This window comes from Clupea harengus, chromosome 16 (genome assembly GCF_900700415.2).
Source record: "Clupea harengus chromosome 16, Ch_v2.0.2, whole genome shotgun sequence".
Lineage (NCBI taxonomy): Eukaryota > Metazoa > Chordata > Actinopteri > Clupeiformes > Clupeidae > Clupea > Clupea harengus.
The window spans coordinates 4735928-4755927 of record NC_045167.1 but is presented as its reverse complement, the minus strand read 5'-3'; the positions used below and the strand labels follow the sequence as shown (position 1 = coordinate 4755927).

General features: G+C 43.6%; 3 protein-coding genes across 3 annotated transcripts in view; 1 reads left to right on the top strand and 2 right to left on the bottom strand.

The window, feature by feature from the left end:
• nup37 (nucleoporin 37) overlaps nucleotides 1–1697 on the top strand; it is a 14833-nt gene extending 13136 nt beyond the window's left edge. The window contains exons 7-10 of the mRNA XM_031583017.2: nucleotides 1–17; nucleotides 338–388; nucleotides 773–866; nucleotides 1459–1697. The exon at nucleotides 1–17 is cut by the window's left edge and continues 165 nt beyond it. Of these exons, the coding sequence (XP_031438877.1) occupies nucleotides 1–17; nucleotides 338–388; nucleotides 773–866; nucleotides 1459–1572 (276 nt within the window). The 3' untranslated portion in view covers nucleotides 1573–1697. The remainder of the gene's footprint in view (nucleotides 18–337; nucleotides 389–772; nucleotides 867–1458) is intronic.
• A 6486-nt stretch (nucleotides 1698–8183) lies between these two features.
• th2 (tyrosine hydroxylase 2) lies at nucleotides 8184–14756 on the bottom strand. The gene is made up of 12 exons (XM_031583215.2): nucleotides 14261–14756; nucleotides 13997–14165; nucleotides 13773–13861; nucleotides 13616–13683; nucleotides 13119–13169; nucleotides 12695–12840; nucleotides 12019–12154; nucleotides 11325–11394; nucleotides 10829–10885; nucleotides 9435–9530; nucleotides 9193–9326; nucleotides 8184–8721 (listed from the first exon to the last, which is right to left on the bottom strand). Exons 1-12 carry the CDS (start codon nucleotides 14489–14491, stop codon nucleotides 8556–8558), a joined length of 1413 nt encoding a protein of 470 aa, XP_031439075.1. The 5' UTR covers nucleotides 14492–14756; the 3' UTR covers nucleotides 8184–8555.
• A 346-nt stretch (nucleotides 14757–15102) lies between these two features.
• pah (phenylalanine hydroxylase) overlaps nucleotides 15103–20000 on the bottom strand; it is a 22469-nt gene continuing 17571 nt past the window's right edge. The window contains exons 8-13 of the mRNA XM_012830254.3: nucleotides 19517–19586; nucleotides 18979–19035; nucleotides 18424–18519; nucleotides 16668–16801; nucleotides 16369–16484; nucleotides 15103–16052 (exon numbers count right to left, since the gene is read on the bottom strand). Coding sequence (XP_012685708.1) covers nucleotides 16009–16052; nucleotides 16369–16484; nucleotides 16668–16801; nucleotides 18424–18519; nucleotides 18979–19035; nucleotides 19517–19586 — 517 coding nt within the window. The 3' untranslated portion in view covers nucleotides 15103–16008. The remainder of the gene's footprint in view (nucleotides 16053–16368; nucleotides 16485–16667; nucleotides 16802–18423; nucleotides 18520–18978; nucleotides 19036–19516; nucleotides 19587–20000) is intronic.

Sequence of the window (20000 nt, the reverse complement as noted above, 5' to 3'; positions counted from 1 at the left end):
GACGTCACCCGTTCCAGGTGAGAGTGTGTGTGTGTGTGTGTGTGTGTGTGTGTGTGTGAGAAACCGATATGTTAATAAATGGACTGGTAGAAGTCAGTACAGAAAAAATTAGTTGGACAGACACACAATGAAAGTCACACACGCACAAACCTTACATCTTTTGCAGAGAGACCCTGACACAACCTTTGGGATAGGTGCTGCGTCAAGTATGTCTGTGGTCTGTGTGCCCTTGCAGGATGATGAGCTGTCTGTCTGTCTGTGTGTATGTGTGATGTGCGTGTGTGTGTGACTCTGTTTGAGAGTGTGTAACTCGTCTCCCTCTTCCTCTTGTGTTCAGTTATCCCCAGAGAAAGAAGCCGTGCCATGTAGACCGAGCTCGTCTCTTCAGGTCAGTTAGAACTGTTCACCTCTGACGCGTGTGTGTGTGTGTGTGTGTGTGTGTGTGTGTGTGTGTGTTACATGTGTTTGCTGTTTGTGTGTGTATTACCTGAGTTTGGTGTGTGTGTGTGTGTGTGTGTGTGTGTGTGCGTGCGTGCTTGGGGCGCACAGATGAACATTGACCCTTTAGGTCATTCTGACATATTTTGTATAGAATATGTCATGAATATGTATTGAACCTTTCAAATAAGCACATGAACTAACATAACTAATGTGTGCATAAAGTAATGCTAGCTGATTAACACGTTGAAGAGGATTTTGGTGGGACAAGAAGATGGTAACAGCAATGGCGGTTATACTGATGACCGTGATTGGTCAATCTGTGTTCCTCAAGGTGGTCGAGGGCCAATGAAAATCTTTTCTCCACTACTGGGTGTCCGGGGAAGATTAATAGCCAGCTGCTAGTACACCACCTGGGTCATCCACAGGTAAGCCTTCGACAACATGATGTTGGAATTAAAGAAGAATGTTGGTCATGTTCAAATAACAATGTAAACATTGAGTTTAATAAAGCAAACATATGAACAAAACACTGTATATACATATATTAGGGGTGTCAAGCGATAAAAAAATAAATAAAAATGAATCAGATTTGCCATTTACATGAAGTGACAAAGTATACAAGCTTCGGCAGTGTGATGTTCACCACACATTAATGGCAAACAACAGATACTTCAATGAATTTTATTCAATAACGAACACATTTTCTTTATTGCTAATCAACCCATCATAGTTTGTCTGAAACTAGAGAGCTAGCTAACTTGGCTAATGTCAGACTGCACCAACAGCAAAAGCACTGTTCAAATCCTGCTAGCTTGCGCACTTCTGTCACCAAAAAACGTGCGCCTTCTTACTTTGCTTCGTCTTGTTCAAATCCAATTTAAAAAACATATATACTATAGTTGAATAACAGTTTGTTCTTGCAGTTAGAAATATTTTGTAAATAACCTTTCTAGAGGATTTCTAGAGGTTTCGTGCGAATTTCTGCCTTATACCATATGTTTCTTGATTTCATTGTAGCCAGTGATGATTGGTTCATCCACTGTTGGGGGCGGGCTCAGCTGGCACCGCAGCCTACCACTGTGTGTGACGGGCGGCGACAGGAAGCTCTCATTCTGGATGACGGAAATGTGACCAATAAGGAACGGTTCGGTGATTTGAGAACAAATAAGTGCACTGCTAATTGATGAAGATGGTCTATTTTGATACGCTTTTGTGTTTTTGTTTTGTTGTAGCAATAAAGCTCTAGTTTGAATGAGCCGTGCAGTTGTGTGTGTGTGTGTGTGTGTGTGTGTGTGCAGTTTTGTGTGTGTGTGTGGTGGGAGTTGTGTTCTGTGTGCTCTCGAAGAATGACTGTTTGTGTGTGTGTTGGGATGTGTGTTCTGTGTGCTCTCGAAGAATGACTGTTTGTGTGTGTGTGTGAGTGTGTGTGATTGATTTAGAGGGGTGTGTTCTGTGTACTCTAGCGTGTGGGGTGTGTGTGTGGTGTTATGCAGAGGCAGGCAGTACTCAGCTCTTCTGTGAAGAGGGTCGGTTTCTGCGAAAGCGTCGATCAATGCACCACCAGTGTGATGTTCTGCCAAGCTGGTGGCGGGTAAGGCTTGGGTCAGGGCAGAGTAGAAGTAGGAGAGCTGTGCCAACACACACACACACAGCCAAATCATTCACACAAGAACACACACACACACACACACACACACACACACACAGCCAAATCATTCACACAAGAACACACGCGCACACACACACACACACACACACACACACACACACACACACAGCCAAATCATTCACACAGACAGCTAAATCATTCACACAAGAACACACACACTCAGCAAAATCATGGACACAAGCACACACACTCATAAATACACACACACACACACACACACAGCCAAATCATTCACACAAGAACACACACACTCAGCAAAATCATGGACACAAGCACACACACTCATAAATACACACACACACACACACACACACACTCATAAACACATGCACACAGTAAAAGCATCCATGTCCACACACAAACATACTCAAACATAAAACAAACACACACAAAGAGCATTCAGCCTCCACAGATATGCACACACTTACGCCTTGATTACACGGACAGCTGCCAACACCACGCACGCATAGCTGTCCTTACTATACTTTCTGGAGTCTGCTTGGAGCAGCGAATGCCTTGTAGTAGAGGTAGTGATAGTCACAAGAAATTTGGGGGGTACACGGACGTCTGCACAGAACCGATGAGGACATGCAAAGTATAGCACTGGTCTAAGCGAAATCATTTACAATCACACACACACACACACCACACACACAAAGTATTTACACAGCATCTCTTAGAATGCTCCTTCCGTGTGTTTTCAACAACAATAACAGACTGATTAAAATAGAGTACAACTACAGGTTTTAACCAGATATTATTCTAGCACTAAACCAATGCAAGTCTTTTGGACGAGATTGATTTCACAATCACAAAGATATCCTAGCAGGTAGGGCAATTGTCTTCTGTCTTTTCGAGGGTGAGGTAGAGGGAGAAGGAACGGAGGACCGTGGGAGCCGTAGGAGGTGTATTTCTGAAAAGAGCTTGTGAAGAACAGGGAGCAAATGTCACACGCAAGTCGTCTCAGGTCAAGCGTGCATAGCCTTGTAGCGAGAGCGACTCGTGTGCCAGCGATTCTTAGAAAGAGAGAAAGGCTGAGAGGGTGGATTACAGCAGGGGCACTCAGTCATGCTGTCCTCCCTAGCCTCAATGTTTTCCATCTTCCGCTTGACAGGACACATCAGTCGTCAGAGTGACTTGCTGAGCACACTTGTTTTTGCTAAATAAAAGTACTGTCATTACATCGAGACAGAGAGAGAAGAGGGAAGGAGAAAATCTTTCCATTTGGGGGGGGGGGGCGGGGTAGCAGTGGGGGGCACGAGCACAACAGATAGTCTCTGGTTTGAAGGGGTGGTAGGGGAAAGGGAGGGTGAATGATTCTAATACCCTGGGCCATAGCAGCAAAAGCCCTGAGGATCAAGACATGTTTGACCCCTTCATGCTCCTATACCTTCTGGACCTTTAAATCCATTCCTCTCTATAGCATCACCACCACACCCATGACCCCCAGAGCAGGACCAGGGGCAACCTCTCCGGCTTACCTAATGGCCCTTCTGCCCCAGGGATCAATAAGAGTGATCACCTGTGCTTAGGACACGCTATCCTGCTCACAGGCCCTTCTCCCTCAGGGATCAATAAGAGTGATCACCTGTGCTTAGGACACGCTGTCCTGCACACAGGCCCTTCTCCCTCAGGGATCAATAAGAGTGATCACCTGTGCTTAGGACCCGCTGTCCTGCTCACAGGCCCTTCTCCCTCAGGGATCAATAAGAGTGATCACCTGTGCTTAGGACACGCTGTCCTGCTCACAGGCCCTTCTCCCTCAGGGATCAATAAGAGTGATCACCTGTGCTCGGGACACGCTGTCCTGCTCACAGGCCCTTCTCCCTCAGGGATCAATAAGAGTGATCACCTGTGCTTAGGACACGCTGTCCTGCACACAGGCCCTTCTCCCTCAGGGATCAATAAGAGTGATCACCTGTGCTTAGGACACGCTGTCCTGCACACAGGCCCTTCTCCCTCAGGGATCAATAAGAGTGCTCACAGGCCCTTCTCCCTCAGGGATCAATAAGAGTGATCACCTGTGCTTGTGACACGCTGTCCTGCTCACAGGCCCTTCTCCCTCAGGGATCAATAAGAGTGATCACCTGTGCTGAAGGCCGTCTCTGCTGCAAGCCCGATCCTATCAGAATCAATGTAGGTAGAATGGGGTAGGTAGAACGGGGGCGACAGTGGTACAGGAGGTAGAGAAGTCGTTTAGTAATCAGAAGTTCGATTCCCTGTCGAAGCGTCCTTGAGCAAGAAAAACCCCTAATTCCTCCTGATGTGCAGTGTGCCATCAGTGTAAATGTAAAATGTGTATACATCCTTGTAAGTCGCTTTGGATAAAAGCGTCTGCTAAATGACTAAATGTAAATGTAAATGTTTTCGATGGGCTAAATCGGGTGTGCTCCGCGAATCGAGTGTGCCACTGAGGAGGTCAGCCTGGCGCAGAGGGAAACATGCAGAACGATCATCTGAATCCATGCCATACAGATCCGTCATGGAGTCCGTTGATTTCTGGTGTGTGTTGCCAATGGAGAAGAACTTACACCAACTCTTTGCAGAGCAACCTTCGCATTACACAGATAATGGGCCAAAATACTACCAAATTATTATTATTATTCATGTCAGCAAATCGGGAGAGGTCATGGAAGTTCACTCGATCCATCTCTCTGCGTGAAAACCTTACACACTGTGAAACCCACACACACACACACACTATCTCCAACACGTCACATACACACACTCACTCACAGTTGAGCGATGGGGTCGAGGCTGTGAGCCTTTAGGAGGTTTGAACAGTATGGTGTACAGCACTGCATTAATGCACCACCGTATGTGTTCAGGCGTTAACAGTGGCTCCCATTGTACTGGGACGGGCCTCAGCGGCGGAGCTGGGTGTAGTCGGGGCGGTGGACCCACACTCTCTCAAACCCGTTAGACAGGACCGTATGTTTCTTGGACACTGCAAGTAAACCACCGTCCGCAAGCATAACATGCTACCGCTCTCCCCGGGCTGCTGGCCGTGTTTAAACAAGTCCACTGTGGTCTGTCACTAACGTTCGCAACGCTGGACGCGGACAAAGCTGGAACGGCTGCGTGTTAAGGGCACAGAGAAATCATCGTCAAACGCCGACACAGCACTCCACGCAAACCCCCCCCCCCTCACACTTACACACACACACACACACACACACACACTCCCGCACTGTCCTTCAAGCTCTAGAGCTCTCTCACTGCTGAAGATTTTCCAAAGGGTATAATGGTCTCTTTCAGTGCAAGTGCAAAGTTAGAAGAGATTTTCTCAGAAACATGAGTCACCTAAACTCTCCCTTAATCAATACTGTCTGTTAAAAGGGTAACTCAAGATCGCCCCCTGGTGGTGGCGTCGAGCATAGCACAAGAGATTACCCCTACCTGGAGGTCACCAGAATACTCCGGACTCTGGTTCACCCTAGTTCTAGGGTGTAAATGTTTGTTTAAATCTGGACCACTCCTTCTCGTGGAACCACTTTGTCCACACACACACACACACACACACACACACGCACACACCCTTTTCCGAGTGCTCGGAATCAGACGCTCTTACTTGCGGTGGTGAAACAATAAACCTGGAGGATCAAAGTGTCTTCGGGCCAGGGGCAGGTTTCAACTCCGGGAGTGAACGGGAGTCAGCAGCCCTGATCCGCCACTACAGTCTCAAAAGCTGGCGTGCTGCTCGTGTTCAAAGCGGAGGCGTTCACACACAAGAACAAAGGCGGCGGGGTCAGGCCAATGCTGACTAATGAGAACCTAAGGCAAGGAGATTAGCTGTCTTTTCATGAGGGGTTTTCTGAAGTGAAATATAAACACCTCTCCTAATGGCAGCTGCTCACCTCAGGAACAGACCTGGCCTTGATCTGGCCCTGACCTGGCCTTGATCTGGCCCTGACCTGGCCTTGATCTGGCACCCCAGAGTCCACTGCTATTGTTGTTGTCATGTACAAGAAACTCTCCCATATAATCCATCAAGTCTCCCATATATACCATCAAGTCTCCCATATATACCATCAAGTCTCCCATATAATCCATCAAGTCTCCCATATACAGTATATATGTTTGTTTTGAGTTTGTTGTGAACGTTTGAGAACACACACGAGTGGTCTGAGGAGGTAGTTCTCAGTGAACAAACATGAACGCTGGACTGAGGGTGATCAAACTATTTGGAATGTATCAAAAAATCCTCCACTTTAAAAGTCCAAAGAAACCTTCACCGAATTTGAACACACCACTCAGCACACTTAAGAAAGTTAAACAATTTATATATATATATATATATATATATATGTGTGTGTGTGTGTGAGTATTTTTGTGTTTGTTTGCTATAGTACCACTTCGGAGTGAGTTGTTATCAGGGTTTCCTGGCCTGTCTGCTGTAGATTCACACTTCCCCGTGCCAGTTGCAGATCGCTGCCAGTAGGCAGCAGGCCATGCCATCACGTCAGGCCACACTAATGATGTGATCCCGTAGCCAACCAATCGAGCAAGAGGCTAATATCACCCAGGTCACTGGTTCATTGTCCAGGGAGTACACACTGCTGGTGGCAAAACAAATGTTGTATATATCCGCTCTTCACTACACTGCAATTTGCTTTGGCTTGAAGTGAATCCTACATGAATAAATTGTAAAAGTGATGATGTTATGATGTTGGTGCCGTGAGCCAGGGAAGTTGTTCTCAGAGGGTGGTGGCACTGTGCCAGGTCAGAGGCTAGTGTGTTTTAGAGGCCAGCGGCTACTGGGTTTACCTCCAGGAGCCCCTCTTCAAACGCGGCGGATTAGTGGCTAGACCAGAGGTTCTGGGTGAGCAACGTTGCATTTTGCCCTCGCAACTCCGTCATGGAGTTATCTTGTTGCCTCGGTAACGTGTGTTTGTTTGGGGATTGGGCTGATTCTGGATAACAGGCAGCGGTTTTGAGGAGGATTTGTGGATTGAGGGCGGGGGGACAAGGGGGAGCGGGTGGCGTGGGGGGGGGGGGTTCTCCGTATGTAAGATGAGCTAGAGTACAGGGAACCGTGAACCCATTCTGTGGAAGTGGATGTGTTCAGCTCTCCCCACCCCTCCCCTCCCCTCCCCGTTTCCCTTTGGAACTTCTAGCCACGTTCAGCTGAGCCTCGTGTGGAAGAAGCTTTATGAGGCATTAAATGTAACCTGAAGTTTCACTGGAAAAGCGACGGCTTCCCCGGCAGACGAAATACGAAGTGAACTACTGGCGTCCCCGGTCGCTTTGTGTTTTATGCCTCCTTTGGCATGAAAATAGGGGGGGGGGGGGGGGGGGGGGGGGCTTAAGTCCACTTTAGCCCCCGTCGTGAATCAGCGCAGTGCACTCTGCCATGTGAGGCACAGGTATGACCTCGGAAACGAACCCGGTGCTGCTCGGTCGCGGCGTGCCGTGCCGTGCCGTGCCGTGGCGGCGGCTCGACCCAGTCTGTCCCTGGTCCTGATCTACGGGGGCTTCAAGCCGCACTCGGCATCCAGAGCTGGAAATGTGATACTTAAATCACTCATAATTAGCGCTTTCCCCTTGGCCTAATAACGTGAAGGAGCGGCGTTCCAAGAACTTCCCAAATGGAAACAGTTGGTCTGGAAAGGTTGGGGGGTGGGGGTTGGCCTTTAGTGTAGCGAGTCTCTCTCTCTCTCTCTCTCTCTCTCTCTCTCTCTCTCTGTCTCTCTGTCTCTCTCTCTCTCTGTCTCTCTCTCTCTCTCGCAGATCAAATCAAATCAAATTATGCTTGATTGGCATGAATCAAGTCATTGTTACCAAAGTTTCAAACTTTGTGAAGTTAACATATTCATTTTAAATGGAGTTAAAATTTTTGTAAGATAATATTAGTATTAATGGATAATAATGAAACAAAAAGTCTGTTTCTTTGTCTCTGTGTCTCTCTTTCTCTCTCTCTGTCCATTCATTTCTTGCTCTCTCTCTCTCTCTCTCTCTCTCTCTCCTTCCTCTTTTTGTCAACAAACACATACACATACATCATGGCAACATAGAAAACCTTTGTGAAAGCTCATGTTTATATGGACTACAATGAAGACAGGTGACACCTATGGTATCTTAGAGGAAAATATTTAATATGTTGAATCATATAATATGTCACAAACTCACAAACACATCCTCATCCTCATGTTCTTCCATACACATGTTAAATGTTATTAAAATGTAAAAGTTATTAAACAACATATTTGCTTTTGAATTATGAGGCTTTGTAAAGTAAGCAACATGCAAGAACAATGAGCAACATGCAAGAATGTAGTGAATGTCATGAGATCACTGTTAGGCTTGCAAATTACTTAAATACATGTAAAATAAAGAAATGTAAGAAAAAGAAAGAAATGTAAAATTGTCTTTCTTTGTGTTCCAACACTCAGTGTGAGCATGATCAGGGATGTGTCCCGGTGTCGGAGAGGGTTCTGATCCAAGATCAGTTCTGACCCAGACTCTCCAGGGCATGGTACAGAGTCTTCAAGTCCTCATGCATCTGACCCAGTGCCTTCTGGATCTTTCCGGGCTGGTCCAGAACATCCAGGCTGCTGGTGATCGGGTCGTACCGGATGGTGAAGGGCCTCTCAATCGTTGACGAGAATTGCCTTTGAGGGAACAGGGTTTCACATTTAGTTTTTGGACCATTGTGGCCTCGTTAAAATGCAGTAGTCCATTCATAGCGAATGGTTTCTCTTTAAACGCTGCTGGACTGCCACACTTCCTGACACCTATTCCCACTCCTTGTGAGGACTGTGTTTTTACTTGTTTGGAAAGTGTGCAGGGGTAATATTTCAGTCTTTTGGAACAGCTTTGGTGCCCCCCCCCCCCCCCCCCCCCCCCCCCCCCCCCCCCCCGTACTTCAGTGAAGTGGCAGAATAATAATAATAATAATGGATTATAAGTATGAAACTAAAGTATTAAGTGAGCCAGTGCAGTTGGACACAAACAAAGTGGTACTGTTCTGATATGTGGTGCAACAACCTGCTAAGCAGACTATGCTACAGCAGAAGACTCTTCAGACAAGAAGCAAACGTACACAATGCTAACACACACAAAAGCTATACACATCCACATACCGCAGTTTTGCCTTGGCATCTTCAAAGCTTTCAGACACAAAGTATATGGGCTGGTATGTTTCATCCTGATAGGGCTGGACCGCTGCTTCCGCTGGGTTAAAGGGTTTGTATTCCGGTTCATTCGACAGAGCATACTGGGGATGGAAAGACAGGCATTTTTGCAGTGAGTTCCAGTTTTGCAGTCATGGGACGGAATTTCAGCTGGAATTTAGAATTAAAGAGTGTTCTAGAATCCCACTCACTAGGAGTTCTCCATAGGAGGACAGCAAGCCAGCTCCGTAGGCTTTCACTGATTCATTCTGCTTACAGAGGCCAAACTCCACCGTGAACCAGTACAGCTGTGATGAAGACAAGACAATATGACACATGAAGACTGACGACATGCACAATAGATGAACTACTACTTAGTATGTCTTTGAGTTTATTTATATCTTTGTGATTTTGATTCTGAATTCTGATTAAGGTTCACATTCTGGTTAAAGGCATATTCCGGTTAAGATGTTTACGTGCTCACTGGTAACGGGATATTACAGTATACATGATTATCATTGTGTACATGGTTTTCAACCAGTCCTTGTATGGTCTTAGACTGTACATCCTTTTGTCAATCGGTTCCCCACATACCTGCCAACATTTGAGGAGCAAAATCCGGGAGATTTCGGCTGTGGCGGTGGGTGGGGAGTTTTGTGGGGGGCATGGATGGCAGAGGCGGGCAAATGTTGGTTTTGAGGGATGTTGTGCATATAAGTATTTATAGACAACGTATTTACTATGTATTATGTAGTCTTCAGTATATAGATAAATACACAATAACTGTAATAATAATTCACAATGAATGTATTTACAGTCACTTATTTATTATTATAACAACTATTGCAATAACTTATTACTTATGATGATGATGTAATTTGATATTGCCTGAGTGCCCTTTTGTGCCTCTGCAGCACGGATATGTTTTTGAGACTTGACATGTTGACAGACGTCATTCTTACCGCCGGGCCCTATGTTGAAATCAATACGACAAGCTTTGCAAAAAGCATGACTATTATCAAGATGACATATTTCACCTTCTTCGGTGGTACACCGGCATTGCCTTCTGCTATTTTCCCTTTCCCTTGCAGTTTCAACTTTGCGCGTCAATAGCCTGGGCAGAAAGATCAACTGCGTAGGTTGCCAGATTGACAAATGGGTTGAAAATGGTATAGTGTATTTATTGTGTAAGACATGATTGCGTTTCGTACATTATCTCGCAACTTTAGAACATTGGACAAACATTTTTATTTGATTATTAATAAAAATACGTTTAGAGAAAAATACGGGAGATTACCGGGAGAAATGACAAAACGGGAGAAGGGGCGGGAGATGGGTCAGAATACGGGGGAAACCCGGGAAAAACGGGAGAGTTGGCAGGTGTGGTTCCCCACCACCCCAGAATTTATTTGGATCAACTAATCAAATGACCACAAGGGGTCAGCACAAGCATAGCATCTAGCAACCTGGAATACTGTAATTTAAAATATATATACCCCAGATGTTTTTTTATTTGATACATTTGTTGACTGAGATTACAATTCTTGGTAAGGTGAATTAATGTATTTCATATATTTAATGTATTGAATTTCTTTTTTTTACTTACTGTTGAAAGTCTCTCAATGTCCTCATCAGATGCACCCAGTGATGCTAGACCAATTTCCTGTAAAATACAATTTCAGTCAGTGTACATCAACACAAATATAAACAAAAACACATTTTAATGTCCAAAATGCCACGAGGAGTTAGGCCTTCAACCACTAGAGAGCAACAGGTTTGATGCCAAATTTGTCGAAACTACTGATCTGGTCACACACACACTCATGTACACAAACACTCATGTACACACACACACACACACACACACTCATGTACACACACACACACACACACACACTTATGTACACATACGCACACACACACACACACACACACACACACACACACACACACACACACTCACACTCATGTAGGCTGTGGTTTGTAGATGAAACTCCAATGCAACACAAGTAAATGTGGTTTGGCGAAAAACATCCCTTTATCACTCTGATAAGACCTAACGAGGCATAACGACTTCTGTTTACACATACAGCTGAGCTCACCTGAGAGAACTGGGCAAACTCATGGTCTGTGAGCATTGGGATGTGGCCAAGCAGTTCATGGCAGCAGTCTCTGTTAAAAAGCATAAGAAAAACCACTTATTTTATATTTGTATTTAATTTTTTATTAAAAGAAGTATATTCATGCATGGAATGATGGACGCGGACCACATACAGACATATTAGAGGTACAGTCCTCGATCGTGGCAGAAGACTGTTCAATCAAATAATCAAATAATGAAGCCACATTGTTAATTAGCTGGAATAATGTCTTGCTTGGTCTGAGCCACACAGAACATAAAACTAGAGGAATCTCAAGAGAAGTTTGACATTGAATTGTACTGAATTATAATCAAGGACTGCACCTTTAAGTAGATTTCTGCATGGATTCAAGTGTAATTATACCATGGGCTGACACATAAAGATAGTTTGGGATGATGCTTATGCATGATTAGCACATGGCAAGGCTAGGCAGGTTTATTTATATAGCATCAGAGTGCTTTACAAATGAGCTGATAAAAGAACACAGAAAAATAAGAGTTGTGAGATGAGAGTTTAGGGCTGTTAAAAAGCAGAGGAGCCCCTTAATTTGATTCTCTCGCAGTAAAATGAAGTAGACTTGTGCATAGATGTACGTATTACTGCCTGATCTCTAGCACACGCAGACATGTTCTGCGGGAGCTCAGGTGGGACTTACGGCTCTGGGGAGTGCATGGGAGCAGAGGGGTGGCGGATGTACTGGGTGCACTGGAACACTCGGAACGCCAGGCTGGCCAAGAAGTCACGGGCGGACAGGAGACCCGCTACGGGACGCAGCTGGAAGCCTGTTTTCTCTGAGGAAAGGAATCACACACACACACAACACACACACACACACACACACACACACACACAGATCCATACAAGTGTACCACAAACACACAGACACACAATCCTTTAATCATCTTGTCTGACAATTCAAAACATTAAGATAACATTCTGTGTTGTGAAAAAAATGCCTTGATGTGTGAAGGGCCTAGAAACAGTATTCATTATTTTAATGGATTTAACCTCACAGACACTAAACTAGATTCATAAATGACTTCAAACAGTGGCAAGAGTTGAAACACACCAAGTATAAATTGATCTCAAACCGGCCACCTTTCTCATCCACAGTAATTAGAGGGAACCAAATGGAAACTTTAAACTAGTGATTAGTTATTTTAATTAGTAATTCACTTCTCCCCATGATAAATCACCATCTCTTGCATGCATATGATGTTTTCTACATAATGTCCAAATATTTTCTCCAAGATGCTTAAAAGTTAAAAAATGTATCCTCGTAATTTCTCCTGCACCCTGTGAGCTTTAAGAGTTACTGTCTTCCTGTTTACCTTTAAGGAAGGCGGAAACATCTCTCAGCTGCGGGATGTTGTCCTCCGCGTAGCCGCACTCCTTCTCCAGCTGCTGGAGCCCGTCCTGGAACTGCCTGCAGGCGTGGGTGGGGTAGATGCTGGTCAAGGTCCGATACACCTGTCTCCTGTTCGGACAAAGCAGTTGACCATTGATGGGGTAATACGAGATATGCAGTGTCCGGATCTGTCTCCGGAATGTTGTTAAACAAATGCCTTCATTTTAGCTATAAACTGAAAACAACACGAAAAACAAAAACGTACAAGCTGGATAGAACTAGGACGAAAGTTAATCGCTATATGTCTGCTATATCACCACAACATATCTACGCTTGTCGTCTATAGATCTATAGATGTTATTCGTTCGCCTGCATGCGCCGTATGAAGATGTCGTAAAGGTGCTTACCAGGTGCCTACTTCCTCAGGCGTGTACTCTACTCTGGGTAAGGGCTCCCCTCTGCGGAAAAAAGATGTCATGACAATTGAGTGAACTAATATTAAAACGATGCGCCTGAAGTACACTAGTCTTTAAATACATATACCATTACATATGGTCGAAATGTCGGGATGTACATGGAAGTAGACCAGGCCTATTTGTTCTCATTTAGTAAACAAAGCATTCTTTTTTTTATAAAGAGATCCTGTAATTAACATTGCAGTTATAGGCTGCGTTAAAATGAAAGAATCAGTGCAAATGTAAAAAAAAAAAAGGTAATTCAAGAGTGAATAACTTTAGACTGAATGTTTGAGTTCATTGCTATTGGGAACATGTTGCCAGTGTCCTTCGAGACATCGTCAAACTGTTTGTATGAACACGCACGGAAATGCAATATATGGAAATATGGAATAAATACAAAACATAAAGACGAAACACAAATTTAAAACACAGGGTAATAGGCTTACTGTTTGTAATTAAATGCGAGTTCCGAGATAAATGTTCTTCTTTTCCTGTATTCTTTATCGCTGAAACCCTAGAAAGAGAATAAAATGCATCTTAGCTGACTCACGCACATATGCTCCAAAGCCACAGTAGATTGCTTAGTCATAGAGTCATACTCACGGGGTGATCTTGATCCAAATCTGGATCGAATTTCGTTATCAAATGATTGCACCGATCCAAATCTCTTATTTTTCTTGGAAACCAGGGTGCTGGAATATGAAAAAAAAAATAGTTTATGTGATGATACACTGTGGTCATGTGCTACAACAAAATGAACTTTACACAATAACAATGTCACCAGTGCAGGCGAATGCAGTTATAATAATTAGTAAATTAGTAATTGCCTTTTCTCTCTGAAACTGTCCGCACATCGTCTGCAACCCTTTTTAATGAGTTGAGGAAGACATCGATGTCTGAACTGTGTATTTCACATTTGATGAAGAACTCCAGGTCAGACGTGTTCTTTGACTTTCTGGGTCGGCTCTCCACGTGAAGAAGTTTGGCTTCAAAGGTCTGAAGACGCACCAAGCCCAATTTTAGAATCGTCTGATTTTGGACATTATATGCTGATTTAAGGGGGGGGAATGTGTTTCGTATGAGGGACTCACCTCAAACACCTTGCCCGCCTTGAAGAACCCAGAATTCTTCTCGTTGCTGAGGGCGAAAAGCACGTGTAGCGAAACTTTCCCGTTCTTTTCCTCGAACACACAACAGTCCCCGCCGAGCGAGGCTCCTGGCGCCGCAGAGGACACACTCTCGCGGTCCCTCCGTGCGTCGTCAAGCAGGCTCCGTTTCCTACCGGTGAAGGGCACATTTTGGACGACACTGTCAGTCTTCATGCAGACAGCCGTATTTGTCACTTTTTTCGAAGAGGTTGTTGGGTTTATCCGTTGGCAAGCAGTTTCAGACCCTGGACTATAAACTCAAGTTACTGTGTAAGTAGAAGTAAAAGTGGTCTGCCCCACCTAGGCTATATGACGCGTCCCTCGTGCTTCTGACAAAACCATGGACTCGCATCTTTATATATGAAACCCGCCAAAGTGTTTATGGTAATTAGCTACGCAAGTCCGCGTCTGAATTTATGGCTAGTTGCGTCATGATGATACAGTCCTTTTTTTAATGGAACCAAAATAGCCGGGTGCCCCAAATGTGTAACGTCAAGCTATTAAAATGCCAAAAAAATAGCTAGTTGCAATGATTTTTTTTGTGTGAAACATGTGAGATAGTATGCAACCGTTAATAGATTGCTCATGACTAGAGTTTGGTTTGAAACGAACGACCGTGTCCTTTAGTGACCACAAAGACGCGGGTCCGGCGCTCTCCAGGGTACTGAAAGGTGTTTGCAATGATGCTATAGGGACATTGCGACTGAAAAGCAGCGCCATGTGGGAACATTGTAAAATACATGTGGAAATCAAAATGAGAATTACAGGCAAAATACAAAGTGGGATGAGAGTGAAGAAATATTTTATTTTCTTGAATCAGTTACATTGCATGCACATACTAACAGTCTTCTTAGCTTGCTAACAGAATAATTCCTATCCTAATATAGTATAAGTATTGTATGTATACCACACTAATAGTTGAAATTATTTTTATCTACGACATTTAAAAAATACATATGATGACGTCTAATAAGCATCTGTTCACGTAGGCTAAATATATTCCTAATCATATCACGACAGATTTTGTGCGCTTTCTTCACAGTTTTATATGCTGGGTGTTTTTCTGTAAATAAATGCAATGAAAAAGTAAATATATTCGTTAGAGTATTACCGAAAGATCAAAGGCACAATGGAGTAATCTAATGAATAAAGCTCTGGTGTAATTCAATTGGCTCCCCCTTATTTGTGAAATTACAGTTATTATCCTCAGCCTTGCAGACACAGCCAGATAGGCTACCTCTTCATTTGAAGGTAGGGAAAACAATTTTCGTTTTAATTCTATATGCTTGAGTGATTAATGCAATTAAAATGAACAAATATTTCTGCTTGAATCAAATCCCCAGAATAGGTGTAATATATGTGTGTGTATATTTACAAAGATTTGTGCATATGATAGCGTTGCGAAATACTACAGGACACGTAAGAAACGCTATTCTCATTGTTCACATAAGCTCGTCACATAATACAATACACTACAATAGGAAAAAAAATTCTACATTATAATAGATGACAAGAAATACATTGTGAGAAATCATACCATAGAGTAGGCTATATAAGCTTTGCAAACGGTGAAGCTGATGCATGCTTGTATTGGATATATGGTAAGAGTTGGTTAATTATTTTTGGCGCACAATTCTCCGAAACTCCTCACAATACAACATCCGTATCTTTACAATATTTCGACGTAATCTTTACTCCAGTTTACGCAAGGCGTTGCACAAGATGCCCATGTCACCTGAGAGAGAGAGACAGAGAGAAAGAGAGAGACAGAGAGAGAGTCATTATTAACGGTTTCTCACCATTTATGATGTTTTATGTTAATGAACGTCCATCGCTTTCTGTTTATTAAAATAAATTCAACTAATTCAACTCGGTACTACGGGCTTCTGATCTTGTATTAAAATATTAACGTTTTTTTATCAACCCTACTAAACAACACTTTATTGTGTTTATGTTGTATAACACATGCTCATATGAGTCGTGACTGGTATATGTCTCTCATTTGAAGGAAGCTGTAATTATCATGGTTGCAAAATGTCTCCTTCACGCACCTGTGATAGTGTCAGACAGATTACGCAGCTGCTGCGTGCTGTTCAACACCTCGACGCTCTGGGTGTAGGCGTTATAGCGCACGGTGAAGGGTCGCGGGATAGTGCCGGCGAACTTCCTGTGAGGAGACAGAACATAAACCAATAAGGTGTGATGGACAACGTAAAACCCTCAAAGGTAGCATGGTCCAAGCTGAATCGTCTTTTTAATGCGTCATAGCATGAGTTTTTGAGCGCTTCTGTTCTGCTACAGGGCTGAGCCCGTTAGATTTGCACGTTGGGCTTGGATGGTTTATTTTTACCTGACTTTCTCCTTGGCGTCCTCAAAGCTCTCGGCCACAAAGTAGACAGGTTGGAACTCCGTGATGGGATACTTCTGAAGGGATGTTTTCTCAGGTTCAAACGGAAGGATGTTTGGCTTGTCTGTCAAGCAGTACTGTTGAGGGAGAGTGACAGAAGAAGCCCTGATGGTTACAAATAAAGCATCTAATCTAATGTGGTAAAATCTCAGGGTATTGTGGAACAGTGACATATTATAAGCACGCATATACGTAGTGCCACTTTCATGTTTTTATGCCATAGTTAGTTAGCTAGTGGGGCGACAGTGGTACAGTAGGTAGAGAAGTCGTTTAGTAATCAGAAGGTTGCTAGTTCGATTCCCTGTCGAAGCGTCCTTGAGCAAGACACTGAACCCCTAATTGCTCCTGATGTGCAGTGTGCCATCAGTGTAAATGTAAAATGTGTATACATTGTAAGTCGCACATATGTAAGTCGCTTTGGATAAAAGCGTCTGCTAAATGACTAAATGTAAAATGTAAATGTAGTAGTTTTATACAATTTAAAATGCCATGATGTTCCCAAAGGAGAAGCTATTGGAATTAGAAGTTTAAGCAGCACTTTCACACATGCTACTCCTACCGATGTTTGTTAAATAAAAGCATAAAGCAACTGTCTTAGTTACCAAACCCCCTCATCACTCTTAGTTACCAAACCCCCTCGTCACTTTGTCAACTTTGTGAGGCTTCTGCTCAGTCTGGTAGCGGACGGGCCGAACACATAGACAGGAAATTAAGCAATGATGATGCGATGCACAGCATGAGGCTCTCTCTCTCTCTCACCGTCAGCGAACACCTCAATGATCCACACTTCCTGCCCTCCCATTGTGTGTGTGTGTGTGTTAGTGAGTGTGTGTGTGAGGGAGTGACTGAGTGTGTGTTTTTGTGTGCTGTAACCGTGTGCCTCAGTGGCCATTATTCCCGCAATGTCACCAGTCACACACACACACACACACACACACACACACACACACACACACACACACACACACACACAGACACACACACACACACACACACACACACACACACACACACACACACACACACACACACACACACACACACACACACACACACACACACACACACACACACACAATCTATGCCTTCGCCCGCGTGAACCAGTGACCCACTTAGTAGCCAGGCTCAGTCCCCCACTGACACATTGAACTCACTCACAGATGGAACACTAACCCACTGTCTCCAAACACCAGGTTGCTATCTTTAAAACAGGGTTGCACGTGTCACATATGTAGGGGGCCATCTTGTATACTGAAATAGTAGATTAGATATGGGACATGATAAAAGGTGATATAACCGACCCAATTGGTGTTTGGAGTCTATTTTTTATACTGAGATGCCTGTTTCTATTTGTCTACAATTGTATTGGGTTGGTGCTATATAAATAAAATGGAATACAATTGAATTGAATTTGTGTCGGTGGTGTCTGAAAGTGTATTTGAAGGAAAGAGGGGATGCATCAGACCACAAAGCAAAAATGTATAGGTAACTACAAAGCACATGTTTAGGTCATTCAAATTAATTTCAAATAGATATTCAATTATTCAGTGTTATCCACACAATAAAAAATAAGATTTTGTATTTTGATAAGATAATTTCATGAGATCATTTTGCTCTCTTTCTCTCTCTATCATCCCACAGACGTAATTACTATCCCACCCCCCACACACCACACACACCCACACAGATATGCACTCACTTGTAATTCTCCAAAGGATGAGAGTAGGCCAGCTCCGTAAGCTTTGACCTCTGAACCCTGTTTGCAGAGCCCGAACTCAACAGTGAACCAGTACACCTGCAACACACAGCAGTCAGGCTCAATAGGATGCTGGTGGCCATGGCAACACACAGCAGTCAGGCTCAATAGGATGCTGGTGGCCATGCTCTCACCGCATGAGCAGACACACACACAGGGTTTCATTGGTTCTAGGCCCCCACAGATTCTGATCAGACAAATTAACTAAATAAATGACACCATAAAACAGTATGTTTGGAGTAAAGTTTCACACATAAAAGATCCTAAATGACTTCTTTATTATCAGGAAATACATTATGTTCTGGAATAAAATAGAGAACCATCTCCATTGTATCTTGGCTTGTATCAAGGCATGCCCATGTAAAAACACAATATAATATAATATAATCTAGAATAAATGGTGACAATATGAGAATTCTTTGCATTTTAACATTTTTTTCATAGCGACAGCCTCAGAGAAAACATCTCATGAGAAAAGAGTCTGCGTAAGACACTCACAGTGGCAAGTTTCTCAATGAAGTCGTCTGGAGCTCCCAGGGAAGCCAGACCAATTTCCTGCACAGACAACCCAGATATTACACAGCTATAAAACCTGGAAATGTTAAGCCCTGGACACATGCTGTATTACCCCATGGTCCCAGAGAACCTCTGTCCTTCCAGATACCCCACTGCACAATATTTCACAACCATTTTCACTAGTCTATTCATTGCAATAGCTGCATCCAAACAAATGCATACAGCGGACATGGGTTTTATTGTCTCCATACATGTCTTTGGATACTGCAAATTGTTTGTTTGTTTATTGATGATGCTAACTGCTGTGGAAACTGCTTAATGCTGTAGTCATCTCACAAATGCATCTTATGCACAAAACCTATTCCAGTAATTTTGTATTATTTGTCTATTGAACAAAACAGTTATGGTTATTATTATAAGGGCATTGGTTATCAGGTACTGGTAATTGGTACGATGTTTGTTTTAAGGTTGAAATGACTAGAAGGTCATTGAAGGTGTTTTGCAGGAATTCTGCACTTACCTGTGAGAACTGGGCAAAACTGTAGTCAGCAAACAGTGGCACGTGTCCCAGCAGTTCATGGCAGATATCTCTGTGACACAGGAGATTGGGGCTACTATGACAACCATTATGACATGATATGAAGTGGTGTTAGGGGGTCCCTAAAATTAGGGTTCTTGAGTTCCCAAGTCATTCAGTGCCAGAGCTTTAAAATGGTTTGGCCGAACACATTCCTGAAACTTGCCCTTCCTTGGACTGGGGTGGTATTTAACATTGGAAACATAGGGAGGAAATGCTTTGAGAGGCACATCCTCAACCAACCCCAATTTTAAGAGAGGCACGAATTAAAGAGACCACATTTTGAAGAGAGGAACTTTTCCTCAAGAGGGGTCAATGCAACATGAACAGAGTTTCCAAACCAACAACAACAACGCTTTCCCAGCCCTGAGGAAGCAGATTGGCCAGCAAATTGGTCTTTGAAGAAAAAAGAAAAGCCTTCCCCCTC